We start from the raw sequence: 18,515 nt of genomic DNA, 5'->3' as shown, positions 1-18,515 counted from the left end.
TTGAATAAATTTTATAATCATATTGATAAGGCATTTCCTCCTTATTCTTTGCCTTATCCTGGGCATACTCGTGGATGGTTGTGTTGAGACCATCGATTTTAATAAACAAAATAAAAAATCAACAAAAGATGATTCGTAAACGTATGTGAGCATTCAGTTTCGTCTGCCGTAATACGTTTTTCGTATAAAAAAATTTGCTCAATTTGTAGTATAATCGGTTTGCTTTGTAGTATAATCGGTTTGCTGTATAACTTTGCTCCCGCATCAACCGGACTTCTGTTCTCGGTCTCGGCACTGGCCTTTGCCAATTATACACCTTCACCTAAGCCAGCTAAGCCAGCGTGGGAAAAATGTCTTCGTTTGCGCCTTAAAGTATACTATTTAATGTATTTCTTTAAACGCATATGAAAAATCAATGCATTGAACATTTGATAAGGAATTTAACGAAAATGATGTTAAAAAATGTACCTGAAATTAAAAGTTAAGCTTTCCTACATCTTTTGAAAGACACATAAATGCACAACCATTCCATGCGGGAAGCTTTCTCTTGAAAAGCTGGGTGAAACTTTAATACGCCTTTTGACCTATCGTTCGAAATTGAACAGCACAATCCAAACCCCACCCACCAACTACGCAACCCCGGCGCCATAGTTGCGGTTGGAAAAGTTTTTCTCACCAACACAAACCATGCACGCAAAAAAAAAGTAATCTCTCTCTACAAAACTACAAAGCACTGTAGTCTTTCAAAACATTGAGCAGCATCCGATTCCGGCAGTGACGGCCCGAAAAGCGACCAGTTGCACCGAAACCGTTGGCAACGGTGTTCCTTTTGTCGCAGAAACATTCCACCAAAAAGGGCAAGGGTCACCAAAGCCGGGTGGCAAGTGCAATGGCAAAACAAAACGAACTGCTTGTAATGAGTATCGAATCGCATAACCGGCACGGGGTGGGGGGGGGGTTTGCTGGATGGGTAAAGATCGGGCACGGTGTCACGATGCTCGAGCGCTTCATTGCAGCCAGCTGTGCGAGCGCTGGTTGCAAACAGTTGCCATTGCAGCGTGGTAGTAAGTTTTTCCACTCCGGAGTATCTTTTGCTTTTATTTTTGCTTTGTTTTGTGTTTTCTTTTCTTCCCAAGTTTTCCCTGTTCAGAGCGGTTTGTATGAGCGAGCGCGAAATCCTTCCCAATCCCAACGTTCCATTGTCTATCCAAGACGTGATATTATTTTTCTCAACTTACGAAACGCTTTGCTTCCACTTTCTATTACACTTAGTTGGTTCGGCTTATTGTTTTGTAATTTTTTTTTTCGCTTCTCATCCTTTCGCGCACAAAAAAAAAAGGATCACCATTAGTGTTGGCGGTGAGGTTATGAGATTGTTTCCTTTTTTTTTTTTTGCTAGCACAAAAGCTAGCAACAAAAAAACGTAGAGGATGTTACAATTTTTTTGTTTGTTACAGCCACCGGTGCATCCTACGGAATTGAAAGCGAACCAGGGGGAGCAAAAAATAAAATAAAAAACTCCACCGACCCGAACTATGTGTGCAGCACACGATGAGGTGGGCGAATGGAAGGAAAATTAAAATTAATTAAAAAAGTCCCGCAGCAAAGTTGCTCGCTTGGTGGTAGAAGAAACAGGAGTTTAGAAGTTTACGGGAGGGTGGTTGGGATGACGCGGCAAGATTCCGAGTGTAATCTTTTTCGCGCTGTTTACAGTGTAACAAACACAGTGGAGCAGCACAGTTTTTGCTTCCATTCCCGGTGCAATCCATCCATCCGGGCACGCGGGTAGACGTCCGACAGAAACGTTGCTCCTTTTTGGCAGGCGAGATGCTTCACAGTGAACGGGACAGTGGTGTGGAACCTTTAGCCAAGACACCACCACCGTACCATTGGTGTTGCCAAGGATCAGGAGAAATCCCTTCTTAACAGCTATTCGTGCTTCAGGGATGGTTGGACGCTTGTTTTCCTTTTTTTTTGCGTTAAACTCCTAATGCTTGCTTTCTGCTCCCGAGCAGCCTTAAACAGAGAACTAGGATTTTGCTCATTAAAGAGAAATTGTTTTAATACCGTGGTGCTTCGGATGTGTATGTTCTGCACTTGCTGTACGATTAGGGTCCGATTGCCGATGGCGGTTTTTAAAACGATGTCGAATCCCGCACACTGTACACGCTCTAAAACCCATATCGCGTAGCGTGGCACAAACAAACAGCACCCGGGAAGCTGCGTTACACTTTGCACTTGCGCCAATAACGAAAAAAAAAACGCAGGTAATCAGAATCGAAACACAGAAGGTTTGGAAAAAAAAACTTTACCAAAGCCAAAGACTTTCCACCCCTAAAATCCCGTCCATTATCCACACGCTTGTTAATCTCTTGGTTAATGAAGTTTTCAGAATTTGTTGCGGGTGAGCTCAATCTTTTTTTTTATAAATATTTTTGCTTACTTAATTCTTTTCCTTCTCGTTATGCTGCGTACTGGGTGTTTTTTTTGGAGACCATCTTTCGACACCATCGGAGGATGGTGTCGGAGGAGGGCGAGTGCGGGATATCTTTCTTCAGTATGAATGCAAAACGGTGTGCTCTTTTGTTTCTGTTTTTGCCTTCCTGCTTTGTCGGGTTTTAATTTTAAATCAGTTCAAGCTGCTTGCTTCGGTACGCATCATTCCCATAAATGAAAGAGAAAAATGTAAGTAGTAAGCTCCCGACCCGTAGACTAATGGTTAAGAAATGTTTCTTAATCTGTTGCCCATAGTCAGTTCTACGTTCGGACGGGATGTGTGTGTGTGAGCGAGCGAGAGGATAAAGCCGAATTTTTTGTGCACACCTTAAGTTCTACGCTTTTTTAATGAGCTACGCCTGAGGTAAGATATGAAAGATAGCGAAAAGAAGGATTTATCAACTAAAGCACCTCCAGAGCTGTTCATTTTTACAAAGCTAGCTGTAGATGCCTGTAGACGCATACACACACACACAGAGGGAGTTTAAGCAAATGTGCGTAATGATGCTACCGGCAGTAGGTAATGATGGCAACCAAAGGTAGGTGTTAACGGCCCTTGTGTAAGAACTGGCCGACTACACTGTCTCCCGACCGAAGCCCATTAGGGAAAGTCGTTAATTATAAGCAGCACCCAGCCCAGTCCGAAGATTTAGCGATAAACGTTAGTTTCTTAAGCTAGAATAAGGCTTCCCCGGTGTCCCGGTAGCCACACGGTGAATGTAAACTTTGCCGGTGAAAAGTAGTGAATTAACGGGAAAACTTCCATTTCACCAAATGCGGTTGAGCTTAATTATGGGTGTAGTTGATTCGCACTTTCACACAACTCGCTTATCGCACCGGTAAATGGAAGCGTGAAAAAGGGACACACACACACACACCATAAAGCAAAGATTAACTCCCTCCGGCTTCCTTCCAATACCTACCCTCCCTTTATTTCACCAGCGTTTCGCGAGCGTAAAGCGATGCTGATTAAACCAAAACTTTCCCATTATCCTGCGTACATATGCTGGCTGGGGTGGTGAGGACGCCACACTTTTGACGACATATGCGCGTCCATGTGAATCGTTCATTTTGTGCAAATATTTATCCCACTGTGCGTGCGTGCGTATGTGTGCGTGCTTCACGCGTAGAAGAGGGTCTCGCGAATGTTGTTACTAATTGGTGCTTTGATCTTTGGCGCGTTTGGGAGAAAAGCGGGTTAACACCACTTTCTCTCTCACCATCTCCCCCCCCCCTCCCCCCCAAAGGCCTTTCCCAGGAGGTTACTTTATGCTTTCGCATACTATGCTGCTACGTGGGTGACCAGTGTATTGACCAGAGGGGAGTTAAATTTTGATAACAACGCTCCACACAGAGTTGGCGAGGACATGTCCTGTAATTCAAAAGCTCAGCTCACCCTGCTTTAGGTGCAAACATTATTCTAGCGTTTGTGTGTGTGTGTGTGTGAAAATTTTGTGTATGTGTACACTGTCACGCTGGGGTGGGTTGTGGTTATGAAAAACGGTACGACCAGGTCGTGGAAAACCAAACATAGATAATTAGCGGACAAAACGGCCAACACACACACACACACATACACATTGTGAAACGTGTCAAAGCTTATCGGGCATGGGGTTTTCTGCCTACTCGGCTGAATCAGGTGAAACATTTGACACTTGCCGAAGTGCCGGAGCAGCAGAAAGAAAAAACAGTGCTGAAGTTGAAAAGTTCAGCTAGTTCAATAGCCAGCAAGGAAACACAGGACATTTTCAATGGCGTGTCCTCATTTGTTCCATTAATTTTCGCTTCTCTTTACTTTAATGAGGTTTTGGGCTCGTTTATCTGATGTGGGAATGACATCGCTACAAAGGAATGGTGAAACAATGCCTTAGCTTGCCATTGCCTTGAACACGCATGTGCCTTGCATTATCAGTGTATAGGATTTTCTGGAAAGTGTATTGCTTTAATTGAGTTTTTGTTTCGTTGAATCAGTTGATTATTTCAACATTGGCAAACATACTGGACTTGGATTTAAGGAAAACATTTGAAAATATTGCTTTTACAGAAAATAGTATGCTTGCGGTTGTTTAGCTTGCCTGGCTGTGTTTCGAGTAGAATGTTTTACGCCTTATTGTATGCAACTGTTTGATGCATTTTATTTGCAAGTCTTCAGTGTTTTTAGCACAATTTGGATATGATCCCCGATAGTCTTCGCAGGACAGAAATTCCCAGCATTTTTATGGAAAAGTATGGCCATTGTAACAGCAACCATTTTTATACTGACGGATCCTCATCAGAGCAGGGCATCGGTTTTGGCGTATATAACATTGTATCCGAGGCATATTTCCAACTACGCAAGCCATGCTCGATATATGTAGCGGAGCTCGCCGCAATCTTTTACGCCTTGTTGATAATAAGTGCTTGTCCTCCAGAGGAATATTTTATATTCTCCGACAGTTTATGCGCTGTCGAAGCATTAAAATCTGTGAAGGCTATTAAGAGCCCGGACTACTTCGTAAAAGAAAAATTAAAGGTCTTAAGCTCATTGTTTGAGAAATCATTCCGGATATCTCTTGTTTGGCTGCCTGCACATTGTGGTATCTTCGGCAATGAAAAGGCAAACCAATTGGCCAAACAGGGTGCTTCGGAAGGGTCCTTTTTCGATCTCACGAGTACATGCGTGTCCCGCAAGCTATCTGCATGGCTCGGTGGCAGAGTTTGTGGGACACCGATTTGCTCGGGAGGTTTCTATATTCGATCACTCCCCAAGCGTCCTTGAAGCGTTGGTTCCACGGCATGTCAGGATCACCTGACATGCCGTGGAACCATGCGTTCATGCGTTCATTCGAATGATGTCTAGGCTTAGGTCTAATCATTTTGCTTTAGGCGCGCATCTCCATCGTATAGGACAGGTCGACTCCAAAGTATGTGGCTGCGGCCTCGGATACCATGACATAGATCATCTTCTATGGTCTTGGTGGACGCAGTCCGGGGCATCGGAAAGTTGCCAAACACTCCAATTTGGAACCTGGTGGGAGACTGCGACGAGGTCTATCTAAGAGTAATCTTTCTCTTTTGCCATACTAACGGATTATTAGTGTGATCCCCTTCCCTCCACTACTCCCACTGTTTGTCTGTCTTATATATGTTGTACCTCGCTTGTATGAATGATGATGGATGAATAGATGAATGAATGAATGTGTGAAGAAACTGCCAAGTAGTTGCCACAAAAACGTACGCCAGAAAGCCCGAAATATTGAAGTGATAGATGAAGGCACTAGAATTCAAACGGTGTCAAGGGTTAGAGCAACAGGCCACGACTGACTGAAGTGGTTGAAAATATGTAACTTACTAGTAATATTGCTTAAGTTTACAGCTGTGTGTAACGATCGAAGTTCCAAAATTTCATCGCAGTGATTAAAATCGTAAAAAACCTCAAACATCCATCAACTTATCTACTATCTTGAAACGATAGGCAAGCATAAAACAGGACATCAACATGCTTCTCCAATAATCTCATGTAGTTCAGCACACTAAAGCCAGCACTGACCAACATTGCCGAGAAACGACAATCGTTAAACCATTCGTAATTAATATCGCAATCAATAAGACCTTAGGAAAACGCCTCACGCCCTGCGTTCGTGCAAAATGTCAATCGAGTTTGTGGAAAAGTGACATCGCACTTCCCAAGAATAGTCATCATGCAAAATGGTGTTCGTTCGCGGGTGTGGGAGCCAAACCAACGAGCATGTTTTGTTATTTGTTGAACGATCCTTTCGGTACAAACTTTCGTCGCAGTGAACCAAGCCATGCGAACGAACGTGAGGCGTAGAGCAAGTGTGGAGACGAGGACAAAAGTTTATCCACTCACCATCCTTCCCCTCTAGCAAGCGCTCTTCCTTATGGCAAAATCTCCATCCTCTTTTCCGATAAATGAGCGAAAAGCGCGACCGCTTCCGAAGTAGCTACCAACAGAAACCGGGAGGGTAGGATGAAACTTTTTCAAGTGACACTGCAGACGTCGCCAGCAGCAAAGAGGACCCGTTTTTGAAAGAGCGAAGCAAAAGCGAACGGTATGCGTTAGGAAGACGCGGGGTCGATATTATGAGTATCAAAAGTCGAATAGCGTTGTGGCGGGTGCTACCTATCCGTGTCACACTGTCACAAATGGAGTGAACTTTCTCTACTTCTTCCGGCCAATCGAAAAGCCACCGGCCAACCAAGGGGTGGCATGACTAAATGTTGCTGGAAAATGCTGGTTCGCCCTACTTTCCATCACTTTCAAAGTCGTTATCGTTCGTGCTTGGCTGCTGCGTGTTTTTTTTTTTGTTTTTCTATTCGTGTTCTTTACTCATTTTTGTTCCGTTCCCTTCGGTGTGTTTCGATGTTGTTCTTAGCATTTACGCAGCAGCGGCAGCATCGATGGCATCACAAATCTGTTTGTTTGAAAAAACCCCTTTTTTGCAAAGTCCTCGTCCTTGGAGAGAAGGATTTGCGATATAATTTCGCTCGCCGAGTCGCCCTCTGGGCAATCTTCAATCTGCTTTCCATCGTGCCGGGGGCTTTGGTTGACTGGAAAATGGAAATAATCAGCATCCTGCCCGTAAGCTGTCCGGTGCAGCTGATCAAATTAAAACTAAATTAAAAATCGATTAACGCCGCTATTAATGCGCAGCTACAGCAGCCGCGCGTACTTTATGTTGCTTCTTGAGCGCGGGAGTTTTCAGCGGGATCGAACAAAGTTTCCTGTTGAACGCGTTCGGTTTTACTTGCCGGCGTAGCTAAAAGGACGAGCTTTGCGAGAAGTTTTTTTATACCCTTGCGGCCACCCAGCACATTACCACCGTGGGACTGAGATAATTGCCAGCGGAAACAGCTGAGTTTTACTTACCATTCCTGCTGCCGATAAGATAATGCGAATCATTTGCAACACGTTAGGAAAGGAGAATTTATTTTTATTAGTGAGCAAAGCAATCGAGCTGTTAGCAACACTTTTTCTTTAAACCGTTAAATGATTTTAAAACTATGAAAGAGTTTTTTTTCCTAATGAACTTTATTGCCTTTTGGGAATGTTTTTTTTTTTTTTTTTTTTTTTTTTTTTATTCATAAGGGACGGCCAGGCCGTATTGCTTATTTGGGAATGTTCAAAGAGTACAGAATTCTATCATATCTCAGGTGCGCACGGTAGGCACACTGAAATCTCTTCCTGAGAAAAATAGGATTTCTATGCACATTTCCCGTAAGCCTCCTTTTGCAGCAGATTGAACAGCATAAGAGGCCTTTCAGCAATTGATTTCGTTCGTTCAAAATCTGCCAAGGACAAATGGGCATCAAAGAGCTGTAGCTGTACCCGCTTTCCTATCATTTTCTCCTTCGAATCGAACGATTCCGAACAATCATCATAATAATCAATCAGCTCGATCGGATGCAATTCAGGCCGAATGGAATCAAACGAACCATTGAAGCTTTTGGCAATGGTAGAAAACGAAGATACATTCTATCCCCCCGAACGCTACGATGCTACTAGCTGTTCGATTCGCTTATTGCAAGTTGGCAATCACGGACGGGTCATTGGTCATAAGAAGCCCAATACCAATGCCGTAGCTAACGTTCTGTCCGATGCGATGCGTTTGCCTGGAATGGTAGGAGATAGAAGAAAAGGGAATAAAACAAAACTCCAAAACAAAAGCAACATGGATGCTGGAATTGATTTACGAGGCAATCTGAGCGTTCACGATTCGGACAATCCGTTTATCCGGTGCGATTGATTGAATTCGGTACGATTCATGCTTCTTAATTCGGAAATATGCTTTGCTAGTTGCTGTTTAGTGTTTGCAGGGAACAGTTGAAGTGGCGAAATATATTCGTTTCGATGATTTGTTGAACAATTTGCTGTGCTTGTGCAAGAGTCGTAAAATATCTTAACAGAGAATCGGAATTCATCCTAAATGTATGCAATTTACTTCACAAATCGATTAATCTTTTCTTCACGCTTACTTTATCAAAACAAGAATCTATTTTCTCCATTTCAATTTGTCTCAAATGATTAACTATTCAACCTGCTAAACGAGCTTTCTATTTAAAACTGCAGTATTTTCGGCAGTACTGGCGGTATAATAACAATTTATTTCTACAAACACTATCTCCCATTCGTCATGGCTGAAAGGCACACTCACACACAGTCAGATCGTGGGACAGTTTCAATTTATGTTCCATTATTTGCGATCTCCAGACGGATGAATAATTGAATCAGCGAATCCGGTTTTCCACCGGCAAGCCAGTTCAACAAACACTAACTTTGTCATTTGCCATACCAAATCACCATTACCATTGATGGGGAGGTGTTTAGAGGCAGTGCAGGATGATGGTGGTTTTGTTGGCTCGTTGGGAATTTTCCAGAGATTTACATCTTACATGCATTAACAATTCAACCGCTTGTCACAAGTGTGCGGCGAGACTATACACACAGCCACACGGGCGAACAAAGCAGCCCTCACCAAGAGCTGGTGAATATTTTGATATGTAAAGCTTCCGAAGACTTGCATAGTTTGCGTGTGGGTGTGTGTATGTCTGGCTGAAGCATTTTTGTTTGAGTAGGACATCTGCTTCTTCAAATCAATATCGAAATCTCTTGCCAGCAAATCACATTACCGCTGTGCTCTGGTTCGCTTCGTTTAAGCGCGCCCTAGGTGAGACAGCAGAGACAGGTCGGACTTTTCGAGTGGGAAAAAGGGTGATGTCACCAATGCTACCGTCGTCCCCGGCTGCGGTATCGGCATACAGCAGAACCATTCTATAATTCATCATCCTCCCTGTCGCTTGTCGAACGGAACGAGCCAATCTTTCGAATCCATTAGTCATACCGTCGCCTTTCTCGAAGGGGCACTTTAGAGCATCGTCGCTGGGATGGCCTTCCCCCATTTCGGGTGGAAGCTTTTATTCGTTTTCCCAGCAGCTTAGAAGCTTGAGTAGGAACCAATTTCGGCAAGCTTTCTAAAATCAACCAAAACATCAACAACGGTAACAAAAAAAAAAAAAAAAGCCATCGACGTACATTGCTACGCACCTGGCTTTTAACCTGATGCCGGTTGTGGTTTTATGACGATTTTATGAGAATCAATACATCTCGACCCCGAGATTGTGGTCCATTTATATGGCGATCCGTCTCCGAAATTTAACAGGCAAGTAATTTGATAGCTCCGTTCTTGATCCGGCTCTGATCCAATCAGCAGAACTCATCTAGCTGCGCTATGGCACACGTGGATCGGTGTCCCTTTTTTATGGCACCGGGAAAGCAAACTTTTACCACTGTCCTGCAGGGCGTTGAGCGCCCAATTGGACGTCTTAAGTTTTATAGGCCTATAATTGAATATTTGATACAGAGAGTGTATTGTTCTGGCGGGCGAAATTTCGAATCTTATCTAATCGAATTCGGTATCTATCGTCTCTCTTGCCTACGGCACAGGTATATATCGTAGGACACATACCACCAGGCTCGGACGAGCGCCACATTGGCCACACGATCCCGTTCGGGCATTCCAGCTTCACCGAGAAGAACAACGTGCGCTACCTGCGGCTGGTGAAGCGATACTCATCGATCATTCAGGGACAGTTCTTCGGACACCTACATTCGGACTCGTTTCGAGTGGTTTATAATGAAGTTGGTAAGTGTAGCAGAATCTTTTGCGTTATATTTTTGTCTTTTTTATGTTCAACATTTATGTGGAATTATGTTTCATTTTACTTGAATCAACAACAACTAAAAAAACGCAGGCAAACCCGTCTCCTGGATGATGATTGCTCCATCGATAAGCCCACGGAGAAGCAGCGAGTCCAACAATCCCGCCATGCGGCTGTACAAATTCGACACCGATACAGGGCAGGTAAGCATCGGAGCATGGTTTAACTTCCCGGAAATTCTGCTCATAAATACGAAACATAAATTCTTATTCTCTCCCCTCCATTGTCGCAGGTCTTAGACTACACGCAGTACTATCTAGATTTAGAGCAGGCGAACAAACTAGAGGAAGCGGTGTGGCAGCCGGAGTACAACCTTACCACCTACTACTACGGTCTGAGCGAGGTGTCATCGTTGGCCCTCCACAATTTGGCCGATCGCTTCAACAACGCGGACGACGTGCAGTTCATGAAGTAAGTCGTACTTTAGCTTCATTTTATTGGAGATTTTTGTCCGCTTAGAATTCGCACCAAACCTGTAAAACACCGCTCATCCTGGCTTATATTTGCTCAAGATTGTTCGATTGTATAAACAACGGCAACGGTCGACGAAAGACGAAAGTTTGCGGGTAATCTTTTCGATCCATTCTTTCGCACTCGAGCTGGGAACATCCTGTCAACCTTTGGGGGAATCATCGTGCGTGTGTGTGTGTGTGGGTCTGTTTATGTCATAAAACAATGTCTAAAACGACAAATTCTCCCCACCCAGTAGGATCAAACGCCGTAGCGCAGTCATCCGTGTGAGCTTTGCACTATTTTTAGTTAATCCCATTTACGATTCCAATATTTTATCCCACCCGTACCAATGAATCGTGTTGCCAGTTTGCCTTTCGTCTACAGACACACATGGCTCGAAAACGGAAAATCCTTTCGCCGTTTGCTTTTCACACATACACACGCGCTCGGCGGAAGATGGGCTTATCATCGCGAACGATCGAACTTTAGCAAGGGCTAGGCTCGCTTTCGGAATTGCTGTATTTACCGCACCTTTGTGTATGTTTGTATGTATGTATGTGTGTGTTTCGTTTGTTTGTTTCGGTGACCTTAGCTTTTGTCAGTTACATACGCGTGGCTAAGTTTACGAACGTGGAGGTTTTAACGTAAAGCTCATCGTTCTAACGTGCCTTGCTTACTTTCGCTTCGGTCCGGAAGCTTACAACGGCCATTGAACTTTGGTGGTTTGTTTGGGGGACAAAAACCCCTCAAATACAATGTGAAAGAAGGACATACGAACAGTGAGATAGGCTCCTCCATTAGGCTCCCTCCCGAAAAAAAATGAAGACGAAAAATTACTTCTATAAGTTCCCGAGAATTCAATGTCTGGAAGACTGCCTGAAAAGAAATCCTCTACTACATTCCATTATCTATCCTACATGAGTGTGTATGTGTGTATGTGTGTGTGTGCGCCTATCCTATATCTATCTGAGGGTGGCCGCACCACTATCGGTATTTCTTTTAACTTTGCCCACCACCACAAGGGATGGTTGCCGACCGAAAAAAGACTCTTCAAATAGAAAGCTAAGACATGAATACTTCTGTTTGCTTTTTACTCCCTTTTTACCACACACACGAGCAAGTGTGTGGTCGCATAAAAGAGCAATTTTAGGATTTGCTATGGCTTATTCAGATTCAAATCTCTTGCTTCATTTTTTGTTCACCCCTCAGCCTCGTTTCAATTCCAATTCTGCTCCTTTTGAACACATATCATGGGAGGATTGGAATGACAGGACGCGTCCCTTGGTTGGTGGTATTTGCCTGAATAGGCAAGAGAAAGAAAAAGAGTGATAGAGATAGAGAGAGATAGAGAGAGAGAGAGAGAGAGAGAGAGAGAGAGAGAGAGAGAGAGAGAGGGAGAAAGAAAGAAAAATAGTATGAGAAGGCTGGTAAAGTAATCTAGCATTTTATTTGTATCATTCATCCACGCTTGATGTTCACAGCCGCAGACGCTTTCGTTTGCCCGGAAACTGGCCTTCCAAACCCTTTCGTGAATCCCGGTGTAACATCTGGAAGATCGACGAAGGCACGCTGGCAGGAAGTTCCTCAGATCGGCTTACATATCTTGGAATCGATGGGCTTTGCCAACACGGGGCGGCCATCAGGTCCCATCCTTCCTTATCTATGCGCGCAGTGATTGAAGTTCGAATCCCTTCGGTTTTCACTCATCATCCGGCCACCGCAACCTTCGTGACCGTGCCTTGCTGCCTAACAAAACAACAACGATCGGCAAAGATGGTTTCGTTTTCCATCCAACCGAGCACGAACATGTCATTGCCGGTGTTAGTTGCCAGTCCGTGTGAACCTTGGCACACCCATCTAGCGAACAGGAAAAATAAAGGGAGATAGAGGAAAACTTTTGAACCGGCTTCTTAAGAAAGTCTTACACCGGCCTTCCTCGAAAAACGGAAACGAGCGGAAAAGTGTCGACCGGAAAATGCCATCCCACTCCTTTCTGCATTAGCCACTGGGCCGGCACCGGTTTCGAAGATGTGTGCGGATGACAAGCACTGTAGGATGGATCGAATTGAAGAGCGTGTCCGTGTGTGTGTGTGTGTGGAACACGAAGGAGTTAACAATAATCTTTCTTGTGTGAAATCAGAAAACTTTTTTTTCTAAAGCACGCTGCCCCATGAGTTGGGTTGTCATTTGCAGCAAGTCGTCAGGCGTGTCCCGGGTACAGCTTACGTTGAAGAGTAGCTCTTCTTGAAAATGGAATTTAATATCTTTTGCCGGCTTTTCCTTTAGCATTTGATATTTGGAGCTTGTAAGGGATAAGTGTCCAAGCATCACTTTAACGATTTAAATATTTGTTTACCATTTGATATATGTTCTATATCAAGTTACAACGTGCAATGACATCCTCTTATGGCTATTTTCTTGTCACCATAATAAGGCCAGTCAGATGTATAGTTCCTCGCATTGTCTTTCTAAAACTCCTTAGAAATATTCCAACAAATTCCTTCGTGAACCATTCAATTTAAAAATTACCACAAACCAAGTGTTAACTTGTCAAAAAAATTACTTACAAAATCTAATTTCACCACACTCGTTATTAACTCATTATGCCTTTGGCTCCCTTTTTTCCCTCCCCAAACACAGGTATTACAGGGTGAACTCCGTGCGCCACGCTACCAGCACCTGCGAAGGTGTCTGCCTGCTCAACCACTACTGTGCCATTACCAGGCTGGACTATCGCGAGTTTCGCAGCTGCCTGGAAACGGCGGCCAAAGCGATGGCATCGAAAAATGGCAGCCCCAGCGGACTGTTCGTATCGACGCTCGCCTTCAACCGGTTGCTCATGGCCCTCCTACCGGCCCTGCTGATGATGATGTTCCTGCCCGTGTGGAGCAGCACCGTGTCAGTGGATACGGCAAGCCGGAACGCTTTCGGTGGCCTACTCATCGGTGCACTTCGCCCCTCCGCTTACATCGTCTCCTGCTGGCACTCTGCAACGGGCTGGATGATGGCGATTGGTCACGGTATCTTTATCGTACTTGGGACCGTGTGGACCACCGTCTGCAAAGCGTCAGCGGTACTGCTAGTAAGTGCATTTTCCTGTTTTTTTGTGTGTTTGTCTGTACGACAAGGTGGCGAGATAGTTAAGGGCAGGATAAAACGTGAACTGAGAGCTTCTTCTAAGACGGTGGGTGTTAGTTGTGCTAGTAAAGGTTTGCATTAAATTTTATGTTGTGTAGATTAAATCTCCATTTTTGATATTTTTGGCTTATTCAATCTTTTTTGAGTTAGCAAAAAAAAAATCGCTACAACACTAAAACACAATTTAGTTTACTTGAGACAAATTTAAAACAGTTGCAAAAGAAGCGTCAGATGAGTGTTACATAATAGCTGGAAACAAAAACAAGTTTAGTAAAAAAAAGCAGAAAACAAATCAATGTGATACATAATAATACAAACAGCAAAAATAAAGAGAAATAAATTCACAAAATGGTGGCACATCACATGGAAGGCCAAAACCACGATAGTTTTTTCTTTAAAATGTTTTGAAAAAAAAGATAAAAAGAGCATTAAAACAAGCTTTGCTAAAGAAAATCTTAAGCCGTCGCTCAAAATTTACACCCCACGGTGAAATGATATTTGCAATTGCAGCTGAAGAAAAAACCTCCCAAGCAACATTGTGTATAGTACGGAATTTATTTATGTTCCTCGTGCGTATTGGCGCTTCGCTAAGCCAGCATGGAACGATCTTTTAACATTTCTCCCCGTTGTGTACATAAGCCAGAGACACTAATGCCGTCACAGGTAATGTTTTCTTTTTACGAACTGATTATGCACCGATAATAAATGTTACGCTCTAAACTTCTACACATATAAATAGCAAAGAATACAGGTCGACGAAGCGCGATGAACCGTGTGTCCGTGTGTTATATGTTTGCGAAGGCATGCATTTCTGTTTCCGATGGGTTTCACTGTTTGGTTGTTTCTGTTTTCTAAACCCAAGGCCCAATTATGCTTCTCTTCGTACATTGTAAAAGAAATTTGTAAATTAAGCGAAGCGATGGCTAATTCAACGGGCAACCGGAGTTATTCCAAATGGTATGACATTTACGTGAATTATGGCCATTAATAGCAAAACTATGTCTCAGAGTAAACACACACAAACAAGTAAAGCAGAGAAGAAAACTAAATCCCAGAAGAACAATACAGCAGACGTTATACGCTCGTCAAGCGACGCATACATAGGTAAAAGCCAAATTTTTCTAGTGCTTTGTGTAAAACGCGAAGCGATATCGGGTGCAGATGGACAAAGCAGCTAGCAAAACATTGCGGTTTACATCGCATTTGTTTCCCATTTTCATCCAAACTAAATGTAAAAAAAGGAAAGCAAAAAACTAACAAACAATTCTCAAGCTAAATCATACCACACACGAAACACTCAAACTGCTCCAATTTAATTCCCACTGCTCACTGGCTGCGTGTTGTTTTGCCGCGTACGGTCAGAAGAAAAAAAACAGCTGGCAAATCAGAGGCTCCAGGAAAGAAGCTAATAAATATTTTAAAACATCCCATTAGTGAACTAGTTAAAGAAAAAACCCCCAGCGAAATAATCATTATTGAGAATGCAGAGAAGTTTAACAAAAGGAAGAAAAAAAAAACACAACAAAACCAAACATGAAGAAAACAACCAGGATGAGAGCAGGGAATGATAAAATATAATAAAACGAGTGGTAAAACCGTGCAAAAACAAAGCAACACCTTGTTGAACAACGCATTAACAAACTTTTTGATCGATGGTAAAAAAACGTCGACAAAACAGAATTTCGCGGACAAGAATAGGCACAGCAAGCGATTCAATGAAATTGGACAAATTGAACGACGGAAGTCCGCAACAAGCTAAAAGAGATAAAGAACGGAGAAATTGACCGCAACACAAACAACTGAATAAAATGTACATGTTTTTAAATAAAAGTGACAAATAAACGCAATGTTTTGTCGAATGGATCGCTTTTTTTTAATGATTTGAGAAACGGATATTTTCTTTCAGAGGCATGAGTGATTTTGTTTGTTTTGTTCCGTCACCCAAAGGCAGATTCCTGTTCATTGCTAGGGTCTTTGTGTTAAGAGACGCCTTATGTTGGGTGTTTTTAGATGCTTTGTTGTCGATTATTGCGTAGTTCATGAAAGAAGTTCTGTTTATAGCGAGGGTCCATAAGCAAATCCCATGTATCGCAGCTGTGATCTCAAGTAAGCTTCGTCGAAGTCTTCCAGCGGATCCCTTCCATCTCAGCATTGGGAATTTATCCAGTACCTCGAACTGCGTCGAATAATGTGTGTCGTATTCCACACAAGACCTTAGAAGATGATCTATGTCATGGTATGCGAGGCCGCAGCCACATATTTTGGAGTCGAACTGTCCTATACGCTGGATATGAGCGCCCAATGCAAAACATTGGGACCTAAGCCTAGACATCATTCGATTGTCTCCTGTGATGCCATGGAATCAAGGCTTCCAGAACACTTGGTGAGTGATCAAATGTGAGGGCATGCATTTGCTCGTCAGCTAAGAAAAGTCTTTCAAAAAAGATCCCAACCAAGCATCTTATCTGCTTTTGTAACATTTAAAGTTAATGTTTAGACTTCCATGCTGTTTGTTGCGTCATTAAAAAGGTAAGCATAATTGTTTTAGTTATGAAAATAATTGTTTTCTCTTCATATATTTCAAATTAAAAGAACAATACAACCTTCTTCGTTAATGACGTACCTCGGGTGCTTCCTCTAGGCCTGGCACCTACTGTTCGCGGATAAAGCTAAGCTATTCCTTCCGATTCATAATCGGTCAGACCAACTCCGCCTTCAAGCCAAGCCTCTGAGCACGTACCAGTGTTCCAGTGTGTCCAGTGGGTGCTCGAAGAACGGTCTTGAAATGTGCGTCGAGAAGTTTAGTGTACGGTTACGCGTTAAATGGCGCTGCAATTGAACGCAAAAGCTGCGTCAGGGTGTGCTCCTTGACGAGAAGTTGAACTTCCACAACCAGCTGAAGCGCGTGCAACCAACTGATCGGCTTAAATCTCTACATCTAAATGCTTTACTGCTCTTTGGTGCGCTCGGTTTTGGAATACGCTTCAGTTATTGGATGGCCGTCTGCTGCTCGCCAGCTGACCTGGCTGGATTCCATCCAGCGTAAACTGACCCGGTTCGTCCTGCGCTTCTAAAGGGTGGAAGTGGACTACGATGGACGATGTGCGCTGCTAGGCCACGAGCCACTAAACAAGCGAAACTGCAACGCCCGGAGGCTGTTTGTTGCCGGACTCCTGGACAACTGGATCGATTCGTCGGGACTACTTTCTGGCTTTAGCCTAAAAGTCCTGCCGAGATCGCTTTGCGCTAGATCGATGCTCGTCGTAGAGGATCGCCGTTCCCGTTTTGAAAAAAAAACTAGATATACAAATATAAAGATCTTCCAAATCAATATCAATATACTCGCTCAGCTATTTTCCTGATGCTGATTCCCCACAACTTTTTTATGTAATGACATTTCTTCTCTCTCATCACCGGAAGCGTTTACAAGAGTAATTAACTTTAATCACTATTCTTTCAGCGCTGCTTTTGGTACTATTTTTGCAGCCAGCTTTTCATCGCCACTTTGCATTACCCTTTTAAGTTACTTGTTCTTGAACCATAATTTTTAAAATAAACTTTACTTTCACCATAATCTGCCCGTAATAAGGCGAAAATGCAAGTCGTGCATGTGCTGCGGCAACCAACTAATGGTGAGAACCCGTTGGAAACGTTCATGTCAAAGTAATTTCCTTATTAAAACAGTAATGCTTCTGCTTTCAGTCAGGTTCTGTTCCTTTCCGTTTTTTCTACCATACGAACACGCACACCCCCAAAGGGAAGTGCAGAGTTCAATTCGATTCACAATGTGCACTAAAATAATAGTGAACGGTGTTGAAGGTGTGAACCTGGTGATCCTACTACTAACCAAAAAAAAAAGGGGTTTCTCGTTCGTAACGACCATATTGCACCATTTAATTATCTACTCGCGCGAACATCTTCAGCCTGACTCGAAACTTAGCGTTGCGAATGGTAAAAAGTTTCGGAAGCTAGAAACTTTTGAAGTATTTTTACTCTTCCGGTACTTCCGCATATTGACTTTTCCGAATGGCAAACCGCTACCTCTGCGAGCGGTGCGGCGCGTACACGCGGCTAGATGCAAATGAAGTATATCCAGCTGGCATATGGCCACAGTGCTACAGCCGGCTAGAGTTCCCGTATGCGACAGGAAACTTTTCCCATCATCACGTTTGATCACCGTTCCGCGATTTCGGTCGATGCACACTTTCTACAGGTCTGGTAGGATTGTCGGTACCGTGCTTAGCTATCTCGCTGTTTGAAATTATAGGATTCATACCTTGCATGGCATGGTATGGAAAGTGCCATTTTCACCACCCGTGTTAGCATCGCGGATATGCTAGCAGTTAATAATAATTGTTGAAACTTAAAGTGACATCGAAGAAATTGCGTGGCTTTGCAGCTGGGAAGGGTGCGGGATGGAAACTCATTTAAATTTTCCTTTACCAAACCAAAAGAGCTTCTGGATTGGGATAATGTGGTAGAGTAGGTTGATCATTGGTTTGCAAAGAGTTCTTTCCCACTCGCATCGATGCCATGTGTGAGTGTGTGTGTGTGTGTGTGTGTGTGTGTGTGTGTGTGTGTGTGTGTGTGTGTGTGTGTGTGTGTGTGTGTGTGTGTGTTAGCTAATGGAAAATTAGAGGATTTCCCAAAACTAGATAAGAAGAATGTGCATTTCATGGAAAGAATTTCAGCTCGTTCGGTTTCCAAAT

The 18,515-nt window shown here is 43.3% G+C and overlaps 2 protein-coding genes across 3 annotated transcripts in view; one reads left to right on the top strand and one right to left on the bottom strand.

Moving 5' to 3' along the window:
* LOC126560882 (acid sphingomyelinase-like phosphodiesterase 3a) overlaps window positions 1-13,888 on the top strand; it is a 50,474-nt gene extending 36,586 nt beyond the window's left edge. The window contains exons 6-9 of the mRNA XM_050216832.1: window positions 9,941-10,139; window positions 10,249-10,358; window positions 10,448-10,626; window positions 13,309-13,888. Of these exons, the coding sequence (XP_050072789.1) occupies window positions 9,941-10,139; window positions 10,249-10,358; window positions 10,448-10,626; window positions 13,309-13,888 (1,068 nt within the window). The remainder of the gene's footprint in view (window positions 1-9,940; window positions 10,140-10,248; window positions 10,359-10,447; window positions 10,627-13,308) is intronic.
* Window positions 1-18,515, bottom strand: part of LOC126562844 (elongator complex protein 5) — a 561,590-nt gene that overhangs the window by 398,782 nt on the left and 144,293 nt on the right. The window lies entirely within an intron of this gene.

The sequence above is a fragment of the Anopheles maculipalpis genome, chromosome 3RL (genome assembly GCF_943734695.1).
Source record: "Anopheles maculipalpis chromosome 3RL, idAnoMacuDA_375_x, whole genome shotgun sequence".
In the NCBI taxonomy this organism is placed as follows: domain Eukaryota; kingdom Metazoa; phylum Arthropoda; class Insecta; order Diptera; family Culicidae; genus Anopheles; species Anopheles maculipalpis.
This window is presented reverse-complemented; position numbering and strand designations above follow the sequence as displayed.